Source organism: Peromyscus maniculatus, chromosome 5 (assembly GCF_049852395.1).
Source record: "Peromyscus maniculatus bairdii isolate BWxNUB_F1_BW_parent chromosome 5, HU_Pman_BW_mat_3.1, whole genome shotgun sequence".
Classification (NCBI taxonomy): domain Eukaryota; kingdom Metazoa; phylum Chordata; class Mammalia; order Rodentia; family Cricetidae; genus Peromyscus; species Peromyscus maniculatus.
Genome location: NC_134856.1, coordinates 111,231,869 through 111,250,316, shown reverse-complemented (window position 1 = coordinate 111,250,316; position 18,448 = coordinate 111,231,869). Strand labels below are relative to the sequence as shown.

General features: G+C 40.1%; 1 protein-coding gene and 1 pseudogene across 4 annotated transcripts in view; both read left to right on the top strand.

Annotated features, from left to right (window-relative positions):
- The window catches only part of LOC143273536 (peptidyl-prolyl cis-trans isomerase A pseudogene), a 51,587-nt pseudogene extending 48,163 nt beyond the window's left edge, over nt 1-3,424 (top strand).
- Nucleotides 3,400-18,448, top strand: part of Cdkal1 (CDKAL1 threonylcarbamoyladenosine tRNA methylthiotransferase) — a 571,033-nt gene continuing 555,984 nt past the window's right edge. The window contains exons 1-3 of one of the 4 annotated variants that reach the window (XM_006972280.4): nt 3,400-3,517; nt 4,128-4,171; nt 16,968-17,140. In XM_006972280.4, the coding sequence (XP_006972342.1) occupies nt 16,971-17,140 (170 nt within the window). In that variant the 5' untranslated portion in view covers nt 3,400-3,517; nt 4,128-4,171; nt 16,968-16,970. The remainder of the gene's footprint in view (nt 3,518-4,127; nt 4,172-16,967; nt 17,141-18,448) is intronic. The other 3 variants (XM_076573112.1, XM_076573111.1, XM_076573113.1) reach the window with 3 other exon arrangements.

Below are 18,448 nucleotides of genomic sequence, written 5' to 3'. Positions count from 1 at the left end.
CCAGCCTGTTTTACATAGTGAGTTACAGGCCAGCCAGAGTTACACAATGAAACATGGGTTGAAAGAAAGGAAGGAACGAAGGAAGGAAGGAAAGAAGAGAGTAAGGAAAGGAGAAAGGAAGAGTGAAAGAGTATAATAATTTTATAGTGTGTGTGTGCGCGCGCGCGCGCGCGCTTGCCTGCCATCCCCGTGTGGGTGTCAGGAGTCAGTAGCATGTGTCTTCTTCTCTTGTTTTGCACTATTTATTTAGACAGGGTCTCACTATGTACCTTTGGCTAGACTGAAACTCACTCTGGAGACCAGGCTGGCATGGAACTCACAGAGATCCCTCTGCTTCTACGTCCTAAACGCTGGATTAAAGCAGAGTGACACCACTCCTGCTATATTTATTATGTTTTGTCGGTATCTGCTGGCATGAATCTGCTACCCTCTCAAAAAGGAAGAGACTTTGTTATGTTTCATCTCCTGAGCACTTAGAATACTCTTTAGTATACTGAATCCATGCAGTAAAGGTTATGTAACTCAGTTCGCATTAACAACAGATCTGTCATTATTGTTAGTGTTTACAGCAGTGGAGATCCAACTTGAGCCTTAGGCATGTAAGACAAGGGCTCTAACACTAAGCTATATTCCCCACAACAACAATTTTATTATGTATTAGGTCATGCATTAGAAGGACAGAGAAAACGCCATGTCTTCAGCTGATACTTATAAACCATGAGAATGTTATATAATGGATGTGAGTTAATATTTTTGGTCATTGGGAGTCTATATAACAATAAGAATTTTAGTGTGTTTTGATGCATGCCTTGTATCCTAGCATTTGGGACGTGGAGGCAGGAGGATCCGAAATTTGAGTCCATTCTTAGCTACACAGTAGGTTTAGAGCTAGCAGTCTGGGGTACATAAGATAAAATAAAATTTTTATCAATAAAATCAAAACCAAAATCAAAACATCACCATCACTATTATCAACGAATAGAACTCTTTTGGTTGCAAGAGATAGAAATGCATTTGGATTGTTTTAAAGGAAAAATGTAGAGATTTACTTGCTCGCAAAGTCAAACGATTTAGAAATAAAGACAGCTCTGGGTCTGCTGGGTAGCAGGGGTCTTAAAATTGTCTTGAGAATTTACGGATCTTTTTTCTCATCATAGCTCACTTCTGTTTTTCCTTTGAAACAGACTTGTCATGGGCATGTGTTTTTTATTTATGTATTTATTTTCCCTTTGTGGTAGCCCTGGGAGATTCAGCCTTAGGTTCTTGCAGATGACAAAGCCCAGAATTCTGGGCCTAGTGTAGGTTACCTGCTTTATGGTAAGGCACTGTGGTGTTCTCACTGTTCTGGCAAGGGTCACTTGTATAGCCTCTTAACCACTTGTGCTAAGAGTGGGAGAATGGAAAGAGAAAATTACTTATAGAATTAAAGCAACCCTGTTTATGAGAAATGATAGACCAGGATAGCTGGTGTCAGAAGTGCAGCACTCTGCCCTCTAGTGGTTGCTTTGTAAGATGACCCTTCAGCATTCCTTCCAAGACAATAGGGATTTCACATCATGTTGTCGGTCATCATTTAATACCCTCTGTATTGAAGCACTCATCCACTTGAAGCAGTCTTTCTTTTGATGTTGATATGGTATTCTTCGTGTTTTTTCTTTGTTCCTACTATCACTCTTTCCTGTTGGGTTCATCCAACTCTTGAAAAAAAATTCTTTCTTAAAAAATTCCTGTTGATGTGTGGTTTCCAGCCAGGGGAGCTTTATTCTGTCAAGCAATTTCCCATATCTGATCTCAGTCCCTGCATCCAACATTGATTCTTGTGTGCTAACCCCACCCCCTTGTTGCTTCTGAAACTGGAGCTGGATTTTGGTCAAAGGATGTTGAAAGTCAGTGTAAATCACAGCATATTTGCCCAATGCCTGGCGACTTCCTGAACTTCACAAATTACGAGTATCTACACTTGTCCTGTTAACCTAACAAATAGATAAATCTGCCTTAAGTCTGCCACTATTACATTGATCTAATCACTACATTAACAACTCACATGCATTTCTGATTTTCTAAGAGCAAATTAAACACATGCACTGTATGTTTCATGAAAAGGTTGTTGATTGGTTTAAATACATTAGTAGTACAACAGATGATTGCTAAGACCATAAGCTAAATCTGTTTCTAAATTTTTATAATTTCTGGATTTATTCTTTCTTTGTCCATTGAGGATAATAAGAGTTCACTCACTTGATTATTCCTCATATTTTTTTCTTTTCCCTTCAATTTTCACTATGGAGACTAATATGAGAAAACCAGGGGCTGTAGCTGTAACTCAGTGGTACAGTGCTTGCTTAGCATGCAGAAGGCCCCAGGTCCCAGTACATGGATTGCCCAAACCAAAACCAACCAAACCAAAGCCACCCACCCTCCATCAAAAATCTGCCACATTCTAAAAACATAAAGATCTTATTCTGTATTTTCCATATCATTCTTTTCTTTTTGCTCTATTTGAAATTATGTGTTACTGGTAAAGAAAGTATTATGTTTTATTCTTAAGTATTATTATGAAATTATTAAATAAAACCTGACTGCCTAGGCTTATTGTTTCTGTAGAAGCAGAAATAAAAGCCTAGTGCAGTGGCTCATACCTGTAATTCCAGCAGTAGGAGGCAGAGGCAGGCAGGAGCAGAAAGAGCTTGAGAGTCAGCCTGGCTACCTAAGCAAGCCCCACCCTCCCCCCACCTTTTTTTTTTTTTTTTTTTTTTTTTTTAAGAATCCAAGCAAATAAAAACAAGAATCCCTAAGTTTCCCTAGAAACAAACAACACCCCCAAATTGCTTGGTGTTAGATGATTTCTATTATTCAGTAGACCGAACATTCCTTGTCTATTCTTTTCTATAAAAACGGAGAAAATTAGCCGGGCATAGTTGTGCACGCCTTTAATGCCAACATTTGGGAGGCAGAGGCCGGCCGAACTCTGTGAGTTCAAGGCCAGCCTGGTCCATATAGTGAGTGCCAGCACAGTCAGGGATACATAGAGAGAGGCTGTCTCGAAAGAGATCGAGATTGAGATAGATAGACAGACACACAGACAGATAGAGGAGGAAACTGGTAAAACGTAATAAAAAGATTTACAGTGGGAGTTTTTACTCTGAGAAGTACTTAAATTCTCAAGTTCTTTTTTGGGAACTAGGAATAGTAATAATAAATGGCAACATGTTTGTGTTAATCTGTTAGCTGTCCGGGACAGATTATAAGGCTCAGCAGAAGTTATTTGGTAAGATACTGAGAACATAGTGACGTAGAAGTGCATTTTTGTCTTTATTTGTAGAAGAATTTAGTAACAATTATGAAATTAAAAATCCTACGCAAACTTGAAACAGTGACGCGTTTTGACCGCTCCAGGCTACCGTCGCGGAGCATGCGCAAATAAGCCTGGCGGGACACAAGTGTCATGGCGCGCTCCATCTGAAGTCTGTGCCGTTTCCTGACAGTGGCGTGTGTTTTTTCCTCTCACTTTGGACAGGTGAGTCTCCGGATTTGTGGATGCCAGGGGCACTTGTACCAATGCTCAGCGACTGTGGGCCGCGCTGCTTTTGTGGCGGAGTTGCTTCTCCGCAGATTTTCTTCCGTGGGCCGACCGCTCGCTTGTTTTCGCAGTTTGGAAAAGACCTGGCCGCTGGGATGGGGACTGGGAGGCCAGGGCGCTGCCCGGAGAGAGGCCCGTGTGGCCGCGGATGATGCCGGCATAGTCAGGGACTCACAGTCTGGTCTAGCCTCGCTTCTTCCCCCACGTTTCCCGTGAATGTGTTTGTCCTTGTGCTGCGTGATCAGGCTGTGAGTAAATGAGTTTTACGCTGAAGTTGGGCATTAGGGGCAGGTGACTTGGGTTTTTTTTTCTTTTCTCTTTCGCGTTCCTTTGCTTAGAAAACTTTTCTGTATTTCAAGGGAACACTTGTTTCTTGGTGAATTTCACTGTGCTGTGGTGTTACAGTGCGGGGTAAGCAGTTTTCACAGTGGCCAGACTTGGCTTAAATTTTTTTTTTTTTTTTTTTAAAGGTAGTTGTAAAGAGACCTTACAGCGGTTTTGTGACTTACAGGATACTTGCATTTCCTAATTAATTTTAATTTTCCAGATTCATCTTTGAAGAGGACTTGAGACCAATTTCAGAAAATCAAGGTATTGGGGTTTATTGTAAATCGTTTATTTGAGTGATCCCTTACACATTAGAATATAAAGAAAGATGTCCCAATTTTTTAGTAATTTTTTGAAAACTAAATTTCCATATAACTAAATCGGAGAGACGTTTTTTGTATTTCTTCCTTAATCTTTCATTTCCGTTAGGTAGCATGGACATGCTCTCCTCCTTTGCTGTTTGTGGCACATCTATTTTCTTTTTGTTTGTCGGCTGTTTGGTCTCTATTGTATCCTACTTCTCTGGCAGTTAAATACGACATTTAAAAAAATAATTTATTATTTTATATGCATTGGTGTTTGGCTACATATTTGTCTGTGTGAGGATGTCAAATCCCGGAGTTACAGACAGTTGTGAGCTGCCATGTGGGTGCTGGGAATAGAACCCAGCTTCTCTGGAAGAACAGTCATTGCTCTTAACTGCTGAGCCATCTCTCCAGCCCAAATATGGCATTCTTGAAGGCTTGTTTCTGTAACTCTTCCAGCGGGGTTGTCTTAATGTGTATTCCTAGTTAGCCTGGAACTCTATATAGACCCAAGTGCTGAGATTAAAGATGTGCACCACTGTGGCAGGACTGATTATTATTTTTTTCTGTGTGATGTGATTCACTGCTGTTAACATGGCTACCTGTCTTTGTGATTCTAGTTGTCCCAGTGAGTGTGAAGTGGTGTATCTTTGTGGGCTTGAATGGTCTTTCCCTCATGGCTAATTTTGCTTATAGCTCCCATGGGCTTATCAGGTATTAATTTGGGTTTATCAGGTTTTAATTTGGTATATCAGGTTTGTATTTTGATTTATTTTACTCTGCTACTAGTCCCTTATCATATTATGCAACTTACTGTTTTTTTTTTTTCTCCCACTACATGGGCTGTCTTTTTACAGTCTTCATGTTGTCCTTGAAGCATGAAAATTAATTTTTTTTTTTGAGAACAGGTTTCACATAGTCTAAGTTAGCTTCAAATTTGATTTGTATCCAAGGACAGCCTTTAACTCCTCATCCTCCTGCCTCTTTTTCCCAAGTGCTGGAATTACAAGCATGTGCCACTGTGCCTGGCTCACACATTTTAATTTTGATGAGGTCTAACTTAATTGTTTTCTTTTTTTGCTTTGTCATAACTAAGAAACCAGTGTCTAATGTTGGCAAGATTTATACTTGTGTAAGTTATAAGAGTTTCATAGTATTAGGTCTCCTAAATTTAAGTCTGTAGCCCCTTTTGTGTTAATTTTTGAATATGATGTGAGATGGGTCTCTAGCTGCATTTCTTTATGTGTGACTATCTAATTTTAGTATCATTTGTTGAAAAGACTGTTCTTTCTCCCATTGAATTGTTTTTTTTTTTTTTTTTTTTTTTGGTTTTTCGAGACAGGGTTTCTCTGTGTAGCTTTGTGCCTTTCCTGGAGCTCACTTGGTAGCCCAGGCTGGCCTCGAACTCACAGAGATCCGCCTGGCTCTGCCTCCCGAGTGCTGGGATTAAAGGCGTGCGCCACCACCGCCCGGCCCATTGAATTGTTTTTATACTTATGTTAAAATCATTTGATTCAGTAATGTCTGTTTGACACTTCTTCTTGTCAATCTCTATGAAATAATAACTCTAGAACAGTGCCTATCAAATAAAATTATTTGGAGGGTTTCTTGAACCTAGCTTCATTAAGAATAACTGATTCAGCATTTCTATGGTGAGGGCATAAGACTTCATTTCTTTCAAGTTCCACTTGATGCTAATGCTGCTGTTCTGGAAATCACACTGTGAAAACTACTAATGTATCACATTGGTCTGTGATCTTTGCTGCACTTATAAGAGAATTGCTGGGAGTTTAAAGTAATATAGTGATGCTCTGGTTCCATTTCTAGATAATGATTCAGCTGGCCTAGGGTTTAGTTGTTTTCTCTCTCTTCCTTCTTGTTCCTCTGACTATTGAACCTATATTGTTGGTAATAATTTCCAAAAGTTCCTCAGGGAACCAGAATGAGTCCTCAAGATGTAGAACTGTTGCTATTGGAAATTCATGGTTCTGGCTATTTGATATTATGAAAAGTTCCTTACCAATTCACTTGTGTAAGGAACCACTACTCTACCATATCTATCCTTTCTGTCTTTATCTCTATGAAACTTGACTTTCTGTGCTTTTGAGAGGAATTTTTAGGAGATCTTTTTACCTTATTTAACTATTACTTTTCCCCCCTAAAATTCATTTTCCTGGTACTTAAATGTTTGAGTATTTAAACCTTTTTATCTACCCGCTTGTCTGAAGTAAAAAATTTAGTTTATTCATAGTGATGAATGAGACTGTGAAAGTAATTATGATATAGAATCAGGTTTAGGAATGTCTGTATTTTGACTCCTTAAAGTAAAATTCTAGTAATTGAACTGCTGGACGAAAGATGTCTGTGTTGTACAGCCTAAGGCGAATTGGTAGGTGGTTCTGCAGAAAGAGTATACTAGTTGTGCATGCTTTTAGGGAGCAACAAGGATTTTGCTAGTGTAATTTCTCATCAAGGTAATGGTAGATAACTCATTGTTTAAATATTTATTGTTTGTGTAGTTGAGCATTTGATCCTGTTTTTATTGTCGCTTTCGTAAATGAATCTTCTGTTTTCTGGGATACTTACTTCTCAGAATTATATTAGACTCTTACATGGTTTGTGCTTTTCCATTATTGAGAGAAGGCCTAGACTCTGATTCTAACTTTATCAGTGTACAAGTCCTCTGGCTTCAGTAGACACTAGTTTTGTGTGTTCAACAGTGCTCCCTAATTCTGTAACAATGTTGTTTAGCGATTGACTCCTTTTATCCCTGTTTGTTTAAATTATATTTCCCTTCAGTGGATCTGGTGTAAACATTGTATGATTTTTTTTTTTAGAAACTTTTACTTTTATTAATATGGCATTTAATCACTCATAATCCTTCAGTAGTTCTTAGTAACATTCAGATGTGCTCCTTGGTTTTAGCCTTCCTCACTAGTATAGTGTAGGATAATAGTGATAGAAGAAGCACAAAGGATTAAGTTTTCATCGTAGATTTCATTCTATGTAAGAATTCCCTCTAGTATTATAGAAAGAGCAGGTAAGTTCAACATTATCAAACATTAATATCTATTTATTTAGTCATTAAGTATGGTGTGCCTGCTGTGTGCCAGCATTGTTGGAGGTGTTGGCAGTAAAAGTGAGATGATGCTTTAGTGCTTATGAATGTTAAGTTATAGTATGAAAGATGTGCAGTTATCCATGATATCAGGTAGTTAATCATGTGAAGAAAATTGCAGCATACAGTAGAGTTAGACTGTGTGCCCTTGGGCAATGTGGTCATCTTAGCTAAGGTGTTTTGGAAAGGCCTGTCTTAAAGTGGTGTCATTTGTATAAGTGTTGCAGTAAGCCTTGCAGGTGATAGTCCAGCTGAGGAGCAGCATATGTGAAGACCTAGTTTGGCTTACTCAGTGTGTCTAAAGGTTAGTACAGTAGGGACAGTGGGAAGTTGTGATGGTTAATCATTACTGACTTAACTAGATTAAGACTCACCTAGGAGACAGAGCTCTAGGTGTATCTGTGAAGGGTTTCCAGAGAGGTTTAGATGATGAAGGAATTCCTGTCCTGCATGTGGGCTAGACTTGCAGACTGAATTACAAAGTGTACAAATGGAGGAAGCCCCCCTGAGACAGGCATTCATTCTTCTCTGTTTCCTGACTGTAGTGCAATGTAATAACCACTTCATGCCATCAAACCTTCTTTGCCCCTGATGGACTATATCTTCTCAACTTGAGCTCAAATAACCCCCTTTTTTTGTAGGTACATTGTCACAGCAATGAGAACTCAGCTACTCAGATAGAGGTAGCCAGACCTACTTTGTGAGATTGGGTGGTCTGTGGTAAACCACTCATCAAGAAGCTGTAAAGTGTTAGGTACAGTCCTGTGCACTTTAGGTAAACCAGAGCAAAGCACGAAGAATCTCTGCTCTTTTTTTTTTTTTTTTTTTTTTTAGACAGGGTTTCTCTGTGTAGCTTTGCACCTTTCCTGGAACTCACTTGGTAGCCCAGGCTGGCCTCGAACTCACAGAGATCTGCCTGCCTCTGCCTCCCGAGTGCTGGGATTAAAGGCGTGTGCCACCACCGCCCAGCAAAATCTCTGCTCTTACCACTGTTGTGTATTCTAATGGAGAGAGGGAATAAAAGACATTTGGGCAAGTGATTAAGTTCTGCAGTTAAGAAAGAAAGAAAGAAAGAAAGAGAGAGAGAGAGAGAGAGAGAGAGAGAGAGAGAGAGAGAGAGAGAGAGGAAGGAAGGAAGGAAGGAAAGGAAAAGAAAAGAAAAGAAAAGAAAAGAAAAGAAAAGAAAAGAAAAGAAAAGAAAAGAACAACAAAAACATCTGGGCGGTGGTGGTACACACATTTAATCCCATCACTCAAGGCAGAGGCGAGTGGATCTCTGAGTTTGAGGCCAGCCTGGTCTACAGAGTGAGTTCAGGACAGGTGGAGCTACACAGAAACTCTGCCTGGGGGTGGGTGGGGGAAGCAACAAACCTCAACCAACATCAACAACAAAAACAAGATTAGGGAAGGGTGATAGCATGTATGGGATGGAGTAAGGGGTTTGGTGACTCTTGCAAGTTGTCTTCTGACCTTCATACAGGTACCGTGGCGCACACTAGCATTCCTGCACTCTGACACATTTCATGCACATAATAAATATAAATATTTAAAAATGATGGCTTGGATCATGAATATCATGTGTGAGAGTGCTCACAAACAGCCTCAGTATATTTTGAGAGAGGCCAACAGAATTTATTGGCGGATTGGATTTGGAGATAATGCAAAAAGGAGCCAGGGATAATTTTAGGGTTTTGGGTCTAAGCATATTGGATTGCCTTTAAAGGAAAGAGGGAAGTTTGTGAGGTGATGTAGTGCGAGAGGCAGAGGACCAGAAGTTCTGTTTTTGACGTGTAAAGTTTGATTTGTCGTTAGGCACTCAGACAGTGATTTGCAATAGGCAGTTGCACATCTGAGTGTGAGGTTCAGGGGAAGAGTGGGCTGGTTATATAAGCACAGGGTTGGCATTTCAAAGGCCTCAGAGTGATGAAATCACCAGGGAGTGACTGTAGAGAAGGGCAATTCCTGTCATGGAGCCATGGCTAGTCCAGGGTTGAGAAGCTGGATCGATGAGAAACAAGGCAAAGACACCTGGCACGGGGCTCCTGTGGTAGGAGACCGAGGAGAGTGTGGCATCCTGATGCCCATGGGAAAATGCTTCAAGGAGGGGTAGTTGGTTCTGTCATATGCTGCAGTTGTGTTTCAGAAGATGACTGGCAATCAATCATGCTATATCATTGTATACCATCTAAATCAGACTTGGTTGTGTGATGGCCACAATATGAGAATGGAGGATAGTTGTATAAATATAGATGACTCTTGAAGAAGTATTTTTTCAAATGAGAGAACTGTAAGAGAGCTAAGAAGGTTTTTTTTTTCCTTTTCTTTCCTGAGAGTTTTTGTGTCTTGTTTTCCTATTTTTTTTTTTTTTTTTTTTTTTTTTTTTGAGACAGGGTTTCTCTGTGTAGCTTTGCGCCTTTCCTGGAACTCACTTGACTCACTTGGTAGCCCAGGCTGGCCTCGAACTCACAGAGATCCGCCTGGCTCTGCCTCCCGAGTGCTGGGATTAAAGGCGTGCGCCACCACCGCCCGGCTGTGTCTTGTTTTCTAAATGGAAGAAGTAACAGAATGCTTGCCTCCATGTAGTGGATTTTCGATAGAGTGGCAGCTCATGACAATGCAGGGAGAAGGGACTGTTGTTGGAACTTCAGGCTTGAGCTGGGCAGTAGTTGGCTTACTCTTAGGCAGTGGGCAGTTTACCCAGTGACCCATTGGAAGGCAGAGCAGAGCACATGGCAGGAAATCATTTCCAGTACAAGAAGGAAGTACTCTCCCTGTGGAATGGAGGGGGGTTGAGGTCTGTGTTGGGCCTTTTTTTTCAGTAGCACCTCCCTTCTTTAAGAGTTCTGTACAAAAATAATTTTTAGTGAATTCCTAAGGTCAGTGACTACGCAGTTTCTTTCTTGCAGTTCTTCCCTGTCCAAGTCTGTGCACTGTGGATCTGTAAGAGGCCGAGTTTCCTAAATTTGTTCAAACCACTGTTTTTTCACTGACAACTGTAGTGTGTAAATAGAACCTATGTGGGAAAGGCCAAGCTGTACCTGGCTGGCTGAGTTGGCAAAGCCTTGTTTATAGGAGATTAATGCTCAGCCCACAAGATTTTAGACTCAAGAGGACAGTTAGTGGTTCAGATGAGTGAGCAGAGTATGGCTTCACCTCAGTGCCGCTCTCAGTTGGATCCTGGTGCTCAAAGGCTGTGAGCATGGTCTCTGTGTCTGCACCTCCTGTTAGGTGTCGCTCCTTAGGTAGGTGCCTTCTTTGTGCTGGGCCAGATGGCCTGTTACCCCAAGTTGACATCCACTTGAATGCAAAAAGAAGCCATCTCTTCTGTCAGCTGTTGTATAGAAGAAAGGCCTTCCTGGTTGGCTGGGCTTATTGTGACTGACTCTTAACCAATCACAGCCTAGGAAAAAGAGGACTGACTGACCATGTGGTGTGCTCATTAACATAATGGTCTTAAGGATAGGTGCTTGGCTTACTTCTTTTTCCCTCTTACTAATGATATAAAGTAGCTGAGATTTAAATAGAGGTTTAAATGATGATACATAATCTGTTAAAGTTTTAAAGTATACACTACAAGTTCCAGGCACAGAAATAGGCCTGGTAGGAAGCCACTCTGTTAATTGAATGATATGAGCAGAAAGATAGGAACCCTATAAATGGAGAAAAAGGAAGTCATCAGAAAGACTTAAAGCCAGCTGAATATCACACTGGTTCAAATGATGTGAATGAGGAAAGTGCCCGCTCAGTATACCGTTAATAGGTAGTAGATGGCACAGCAGTGTGGCCCAGACTCCTTCTATGTGATGCCTTCCTTGGCTTCTTCAGTTAAGTTAGCTTCTCTATTTTTGTTCATCTCTATTTATTAAAATAAAAAAGATTTTATTTATTTTTACTTTATGTGTATGGATGTTTTGCCTGCATGTATTCTGTGTACCATGTGTGGGCAATGCCTGTAGATACCAGAAGAGGATGTCAGAATTCCTTGAACTGTAGTTACAGACAGTTGTTAGCTGCCATTTTGGTTCTGGAACTGAACTGGGGACCTCTGGAAGAGCAGGAAGTGCTCTTAACCACTGAGCCATCTATACAGCTGTGTTTGCTTGTCTTTAAAGTCAGGATAACATTGCTTCTTGCTTTGCAGAGTGGGGAATGGTTGATGACCCTGTAAGAGATGTGCTTGATATGGATAGAATTAGCACTTTCTGTGCTTCGATGCCTTTTCTCCTGTTCCCATAGTATTTCTTTTCCTTTAAAAATACTCTTTTAACAGTTAGAGATTCAATCACAGTTGTAAAAATTATGCTGATGTTGTAAACTGTCTCCAAACCTCTTAATGGCAGTATCTGGTGACACTGTAGAATGGTACATTCCCACAGCCAGGGTCCTGACATTGACATAGGGACGGTGTACAACAGTTTTGTCACCACAGGGGTCCCTAACGTTGCTTTCAGTGGGCCTTCCTATTGAGTGGGCCTTAAGTCCATCTAAGCAGCTATTGGTAACGCCTGGGGTATAAGTATCACTGTTGTGTCCTTGGGGATGTCTTGCCATGCTGGTCATTGTTGTGGTTGATAGGTTTTACAGCTGGGTAAAAAGCTTGTATAGCTCTTTCTAGTACTATGAGAGCTAGTTCTCAGGGAGGAGATTTTCACATCAGTTCAGCTTAATTCCTCCAAGTCCTGTGTCTGAAGTGTGTAGTGTCTTCAGCAATAGAGTCTTACCTTGGAGCTCTGGGAGGCAGCCAAGAGCAATGACAACAGCCTGTATTATTTTGAGAGTCTCTTCAGCTTCCCTGATGAAGAACTGAAAGGAAGGTTGCCCAGACCTGGCACTGGGGCTTTTGTTAGATAGTCTATTAGCTCTTGGATGGAGCAATATCATCCTGAGTGGTATAACATCATTTAAACAATATATGCATGTATACATATACTTATATATAATATATTTACATTTTAAGTGTACATTAAAGGTTTCCCTATGGATTTTTCAAGCATACTGTGTATTTTTTTTTAATTTAAATTTTATTTTATGTGTATATGTGTTTTTCCTGCATCTATGTCTCTGTACCACTCACATGCCTGGTGACTCTGGAGGCCAGGGGGATTAGAGTTACAGATGGTTGTGAGTCTCCATGTGGGTACTGGGAGTTGAACCTGGTTTCTATGATTAGTTCAAGTTGTATATCACAACTGAGGATTTGGATCTAGGAGCCACAGATGAGAGAACACAAAACATTGTTTTCACTGTAGAGATAGTTCAGTTCCTTAGGTCTGGGTTTCTCACTCAATATTTTCTAATTCTATCCAGTTACCTACAAATTTCATGGTTTCTTTCTTTTTTTAACTGCTGAATGGTATTATGTAGTGTATATGTACCATATTTTCATTATCTAGTCATCAGTTGAAGGACATTTAAGTTGTTTCTATTTCCTAGGTATTATAACTAGAGAATCAAGCTGGGTATAGTGGTGCACACATTTAATCTCAGCACCTGGGAGGCAGAGGCAGCAGATCTCTGTGAGTTTGGGACTAGTCTGGTCTACATAGTGAGCTACATAGTGAGACCCTGTCTCAAAAAAGTCAAACTAGCCAGGTGCACGCCTTTAATCCACTAAGGAGGCAGAGCCAGGCAGATCTCTGTGAGTTTGAGGCCAGCCTGGTCTACAGAGCGAGATCCAGGACAGGTACCAAAACTACGCAGAGAATCCTGACTTGAAAAACAAAAAACAAAACAAAAGAAAAGCCAAACCAACCAGTCAACCAACCAGCAAAACAACAACAAAACAAAACCCCCCAAACCAAGCCTAGAGTCAGTGAACATGGCTGAGCAAGTATCTGTAAAGCAGGATGTCGAGTTCCTTGAGCACTTTCCAAGGAGTGGTAAAGCTAAGTCATGTGGCAGAACTGTTGGTAGTGTTCTGAGAACTCTTCACACTGATTTCCATAATGACTGTGTTAGTTTGCAATCCTCCGAAAGTGAGTGAGCGTCCCTCATGCCCTCCCTCATCAGCATCTTCCCCCATGCCCTCATCAGCACTTGTTGTCATTTGTTTTCTTGATCTTAGCCGTTCTGACTTGGGTGAGATGAAATTTCAGAGTAGTTTCAATTTGCATTTCCCAGATTTTGGGGGTTGTTGAACACTTTTGAAATATATCTTAGCCATTTTTATTTCATCTTTTGAGAACTGTGTTTAGATTTGTATCCCATCCTTAAATTTGGTTGTTTTCTTGACTAATTTTCTTTTGATTGTTTTGTATGGTCTGGACATTAACCCTTGACCAGATGTTTAGCTAGCAAAGATTCTTTCTCACTCTGTGGGTTTCCTCTTCACTTGGTGATTGTTTCCTTTGCTCTACAAAAGTTTTTTTGTAGATGTAATTCTAAACAGTCTTATTAAATAAGAAACTCAGAGCCAAATAAAGAGTTAAAAGCCCAAGAGGTCAGACCACTAGCGAATAGCCTTTAGCTTACCAGCCACTGCCGTCCTTCCCCTGAGAAAGAGAGCTACTTCCTGTGTGTCTGTATTTTTTCTTGCGTTTCTGTTCTGCCTTCTCATTGGTTGTAAACCCAACCACATGACTTCTTCGTCATTGCCTGTCTATACAGATCTCCAGGTCTCTATGGTTGGTACTTGGATTAAAGGCATGTGTCACCAAGCTGGCTATGTCCTTGAACACACAGACTCTGCCTGCCATGTGATTGGATTAAAGGCATGTGCTACCACTGTCAGACTTCTGCTAAATGGCTTGCTATTAGCTCTGACCCCCAGGCAACTTTATTTATTAACATACAAATAAAATCACATTTCAGCACAAATAAAATAGTTTTTAGTTTTATGAGGTCCCTTTGTCAATTATTGGCCTTAATTACCAAGTGGACTCCTATTCCAAAAGTCCTTTCGTGCATTTATATATTATATATAATGCTTTTGTTTTCTTCTAGCAGTTTCAGATTTTGCACTGAGGTCTTTGATCCATTTGGAGTTGATTTCTGAGCAGAATAATAAGGCTCTAATTTCATTCTTCTACATGTGGTCATCCAGTTTTCCAGCACCATTTGTTAGAGATGCTATCTTTTCTTAAGAGTGTATTTTTGGCATCTCTGTCAAATATCAGATGACTGAAGGTACATGCATTATGGTTGGTTCTTCTGTTTCATTCCATTGATCTATGTATCTGCTTTTGTGCTAGTATCTATAATATATCATAAAATCTGGATTGGTAGTCCCTCCCTCTGTCTGTCTGTCCGTCCCTCCCTCCTCCCTCCCCACCCTTCCTTCCTTCTAGGATTGCTTTGGGTATTCATGGTCTTTTGTGGTTCTGTGTAAATTTTAGGATTTATTTTTTCTAATTTTGTGACACTGTCTTGGGTATTTTGATTGGGACTGAAGTCAATCTGTCAATTGCTTTTGGTAAGATGACTATTTTTATAGTATTAATTCTGCCAGTCTGTGCTCACTTTGGCAATACATATACTAATTCTACTAATCTCATGAACATTGGGAAACCTTTCTATTTGGTTATGTCTTCCTGAATTTTTTTCTTCAGAGGTTTAAAGTTTTCATTGTAGAGGTCTTTCAATTCCTTGGTTAGATATTTTATTTCTTTTTAGAGGCTATTGTGAATGGGAATATTTCTGTGATTTTTCTTTTCTGAGCAAATATGTTATTGATATGTAGAAAGACTACTGATTTTTAGGCTGGGCGGCGGTGGCAATCACCTTTAATCCCAGCACAGCACTCGGGAGGCAGAGCCAGGCAGATCTCTGTGAGTTTGAGGCTAGCCTGGTCTACAGAGCGAGATCTCTAGGACAGGCACCAAAACAACACAAAGAAACCCTGTCTCGAAAAACCAAAAAAACAAAAAACAAGAAAGAAAGACTACTGATTTTTATAAGTTGATTTTGTATCCTGCAGCTTTGCTGAAAGTATGTCATGTCTAAAAGTTTTCTGGTGGAAATTTTGGGATCTTTTATATATAATATCATATCATTATAAATAGGGGTTTGTTGACTGATTCTTTTTCTCTTTGCATCCCTTTAATTTCCTTCTTTTGTCTAATCACCCTAGATAGTACTTCAAGCTCTGTATTGAAAAGGAACGGGGATAGTGGACAGCCCTCTCTTGATTTTTGATTTTAATGAGGTTGCTTTGCGTTCTTTTCCATCTAGAATAATGGTGGTTGTGGGTTTGTGATGGCCTTGATTATATTGAGATATGTTTCCTCTAGTCCTATTCTCTTTATGAGTTCAAGAAAAAATTAAAAAGATTTATTTTATTTTATATGTGTGAATGTTTTGCCTGAATGTATGTTTGTGTACCACATGTATGCCTGGTGCCCTTGAAGTTCAGAAGAAGGCATCGTCTTGGAATTGGAGTTATAGAGGTTGTGAGCCACCATGTGGGTGCTGGGAATGGAACCCAGGTGCCTCTGCAGGAGCAACATGTTTCCTTATCTGCCAAACTATCTTTGTATCTTTCTCTAGGACTTTTATCATGAAGGCACATTAGATTTTGTCAAAGGCTTTTTGTGGATCTGTTGACATGATCATGTTGTTTTTTATTCTTAACATCTATCTATCTATCTATCTATCTATCTATCTATCTATCTATCTATCTATCTATCTATCTATCTATCTATCTATCTATAGTTTTCGCTCTGTAGACCAGGCTCTGGAACTCACAGAGATCCTCTTGGCTCTGCCTCCCAAGTGTTGGGATTAAAGGCGTGCGCCATCACTGCCCGGCGATCATGTGGTTTTTTATCTTTAAGTTCATTTATATGATTTATTACATTTCTCTAAATCATTGGGATAAAGCTAACTTGATTTTTTTGATATATACCTATGTTTATTTTGCAAGTATTTTATTAATGATTTTAACATCTGTATTTGTCAGGGATATTGACTGGTAGTTTTCTTTTTTGTGTGTATCTTTATTTGGTTTTGATATTAGAGTAATATTTTTTAGTCATTTGTCAATACTGGTTTTGACTGGCATAGCTTTCTATTGAGACATACAAATATATATATATAAACATATTCTAAAAATAATTCTGTGTGTATTAGTGTTTTATCTATCTGTATGTTCACCAAAAGTGTGCCTGTGGTGCTGAAGGAAGTCAGAAGAAGGTGTCAGATTCCCTGAACTGGAGTTATGATTGTTGTGAGCCTCCATGTGGGTGCTGGGAATGGAACTTGGGACCTCTTTAAAGCAACAAATTCTCTTATCTGATGCACCATCTCGCCAGCCCAGCAATCAGTCTTAAAGTCAGGCAGACCATTTCTTTAGGAGGCCACACTTGAGGTTTCCTCAGAGCACTGGAGGCCTTGTGGTCATTGGCCTCAGCAGCAGTGACTGAGGGGCGTTGTTTGGCTTTCAGCTTCCTTTCTCTTGAGAAGGCCCTGCCTGCTTTTTCTTCCATGGTATTAGTTATGGCAGTGACACGTCAGTCATGGGCTATTCCACTATCTGCAGGACTTGTATCATTGTTTCTTTGGGGTTCTCTTCCTGTGTTTTCTGTGAACTTAGGCTTTAAGGAGTTGGTTAGATTCAAGGTTGGTGAGAATTGTTTACCAGTACAACGCCTAGCAGATTTTCATAAACCTGAACTATTTGTCACTTTTTTATGTGCTACAGAAGATGCCTTCTGCCTCCTGTGATGCACTGCTGGATGACATAGAAGACATCATGTCACAGGAAGATTCAAAGCCACAAGACAGACATTTCTCAAGGAAGCATGTATTTCCTAAAGTACGAAGACGGAATACCCAAAAAGATTTGCAAGAGGAGCCCAGGCCACCAAGCGACAGGTAAGCATTCTCAGAATTATATCCATATTCAACTAGGGGAGAGGCTGGCACAGCTGGCCCACACCATATGTGCTGTAGCTCCAGTTTTAGGATCTTGATATTTAAATAGAAAACATATATATATTTGTTTTTCAAGTAGAGTTTCTCTGTGTAGCTTTGGCGCCTTTCCTGGAACTCACTCTGTAGCCCAGGCTGGCCTTGAACTCACAGAGATCCTCCTGCCTCTGCCTCCCGAGTGCTGGGATTAAAGGTGTTCGGCACCACCACCCGGCAGAAAACATAATTTTAAAAAATTGAATGGTTTCAGATTTGGTAAGTAATAGGTTAAAAAAGGAAGAAAGAAATACCAAGAGGATGGAGAGTGAATTTAGGAGGAGTTAGAGGGATGAACATGATCTAAATACATTGTAAGGAATTTTCCAAGAATTAATTAAAAACAAAAAAACCCTCTAGATTGTATGTTCTTTGAAGGAAGGGATAGGTGTAGCACAAATCTTAAAAGATCTTATTAATAAAAACAAACCTGGAGCCAGGTATTGGAGTGAATGCTGGAAGATCAGAGAAGCAGAATAAGCCGCAGCTTCCTCACCTTGCCAATTCCTCAGCTGATCCTGTTTCCTCAGACTGGAAGCCTCTGAATCCTCATCCAAATGGATCTCAGCTGAACTGCTTCTCAAAAGCCTAAAAGCTTAACCAGCCTAGTTCCTGGTTTTCACACCTTTTATACCTTTCTGCTTCCTGCCATCACTTCCTGGGATTAAAGGCTCTTGTTACCACGCCTGGCTGTTTCCAGTGTGGCCTTGAGCTCACAGATCCAGGCGGATCTCTGCCTCTGGAATGCTAGGATTAAAGGCTTGTGTGCCACCATTTTCTGGCCTCTATATCTAGTGTCCTGTTCTCTGACACCAGATAAGTTTATTAGGGTGCACAGTATTTTGGGGAACACAATGTCACCACAGATAGGCCACTAAGAGTCATTTTGATTTGACTATAGTCGATATAAGGGTTGTAATTGCAAATTAAAACTTTTATTGAAACTTTTGATTTTTATTCTACAGTGGTATTTTGGATATGTGATTATTCTTAGCATATTAGTGAATACTCAGGAATTAGACAAAGGTACTGGGCACAAAACATCCTTTTTACACTATTGTGTTGGAAAACAATCACATAGTTGTACAGTTCCAATTAGCTCCTAATTGTTTAGTAAAGTATGGGAAGGTTTAATGGTTACTTTGTGTAGATAATGAGCTTCTCAAGCCTGTGCATTTAGAATGTGCTTGTGTTTTAGTGACGTTAGTCACAGTG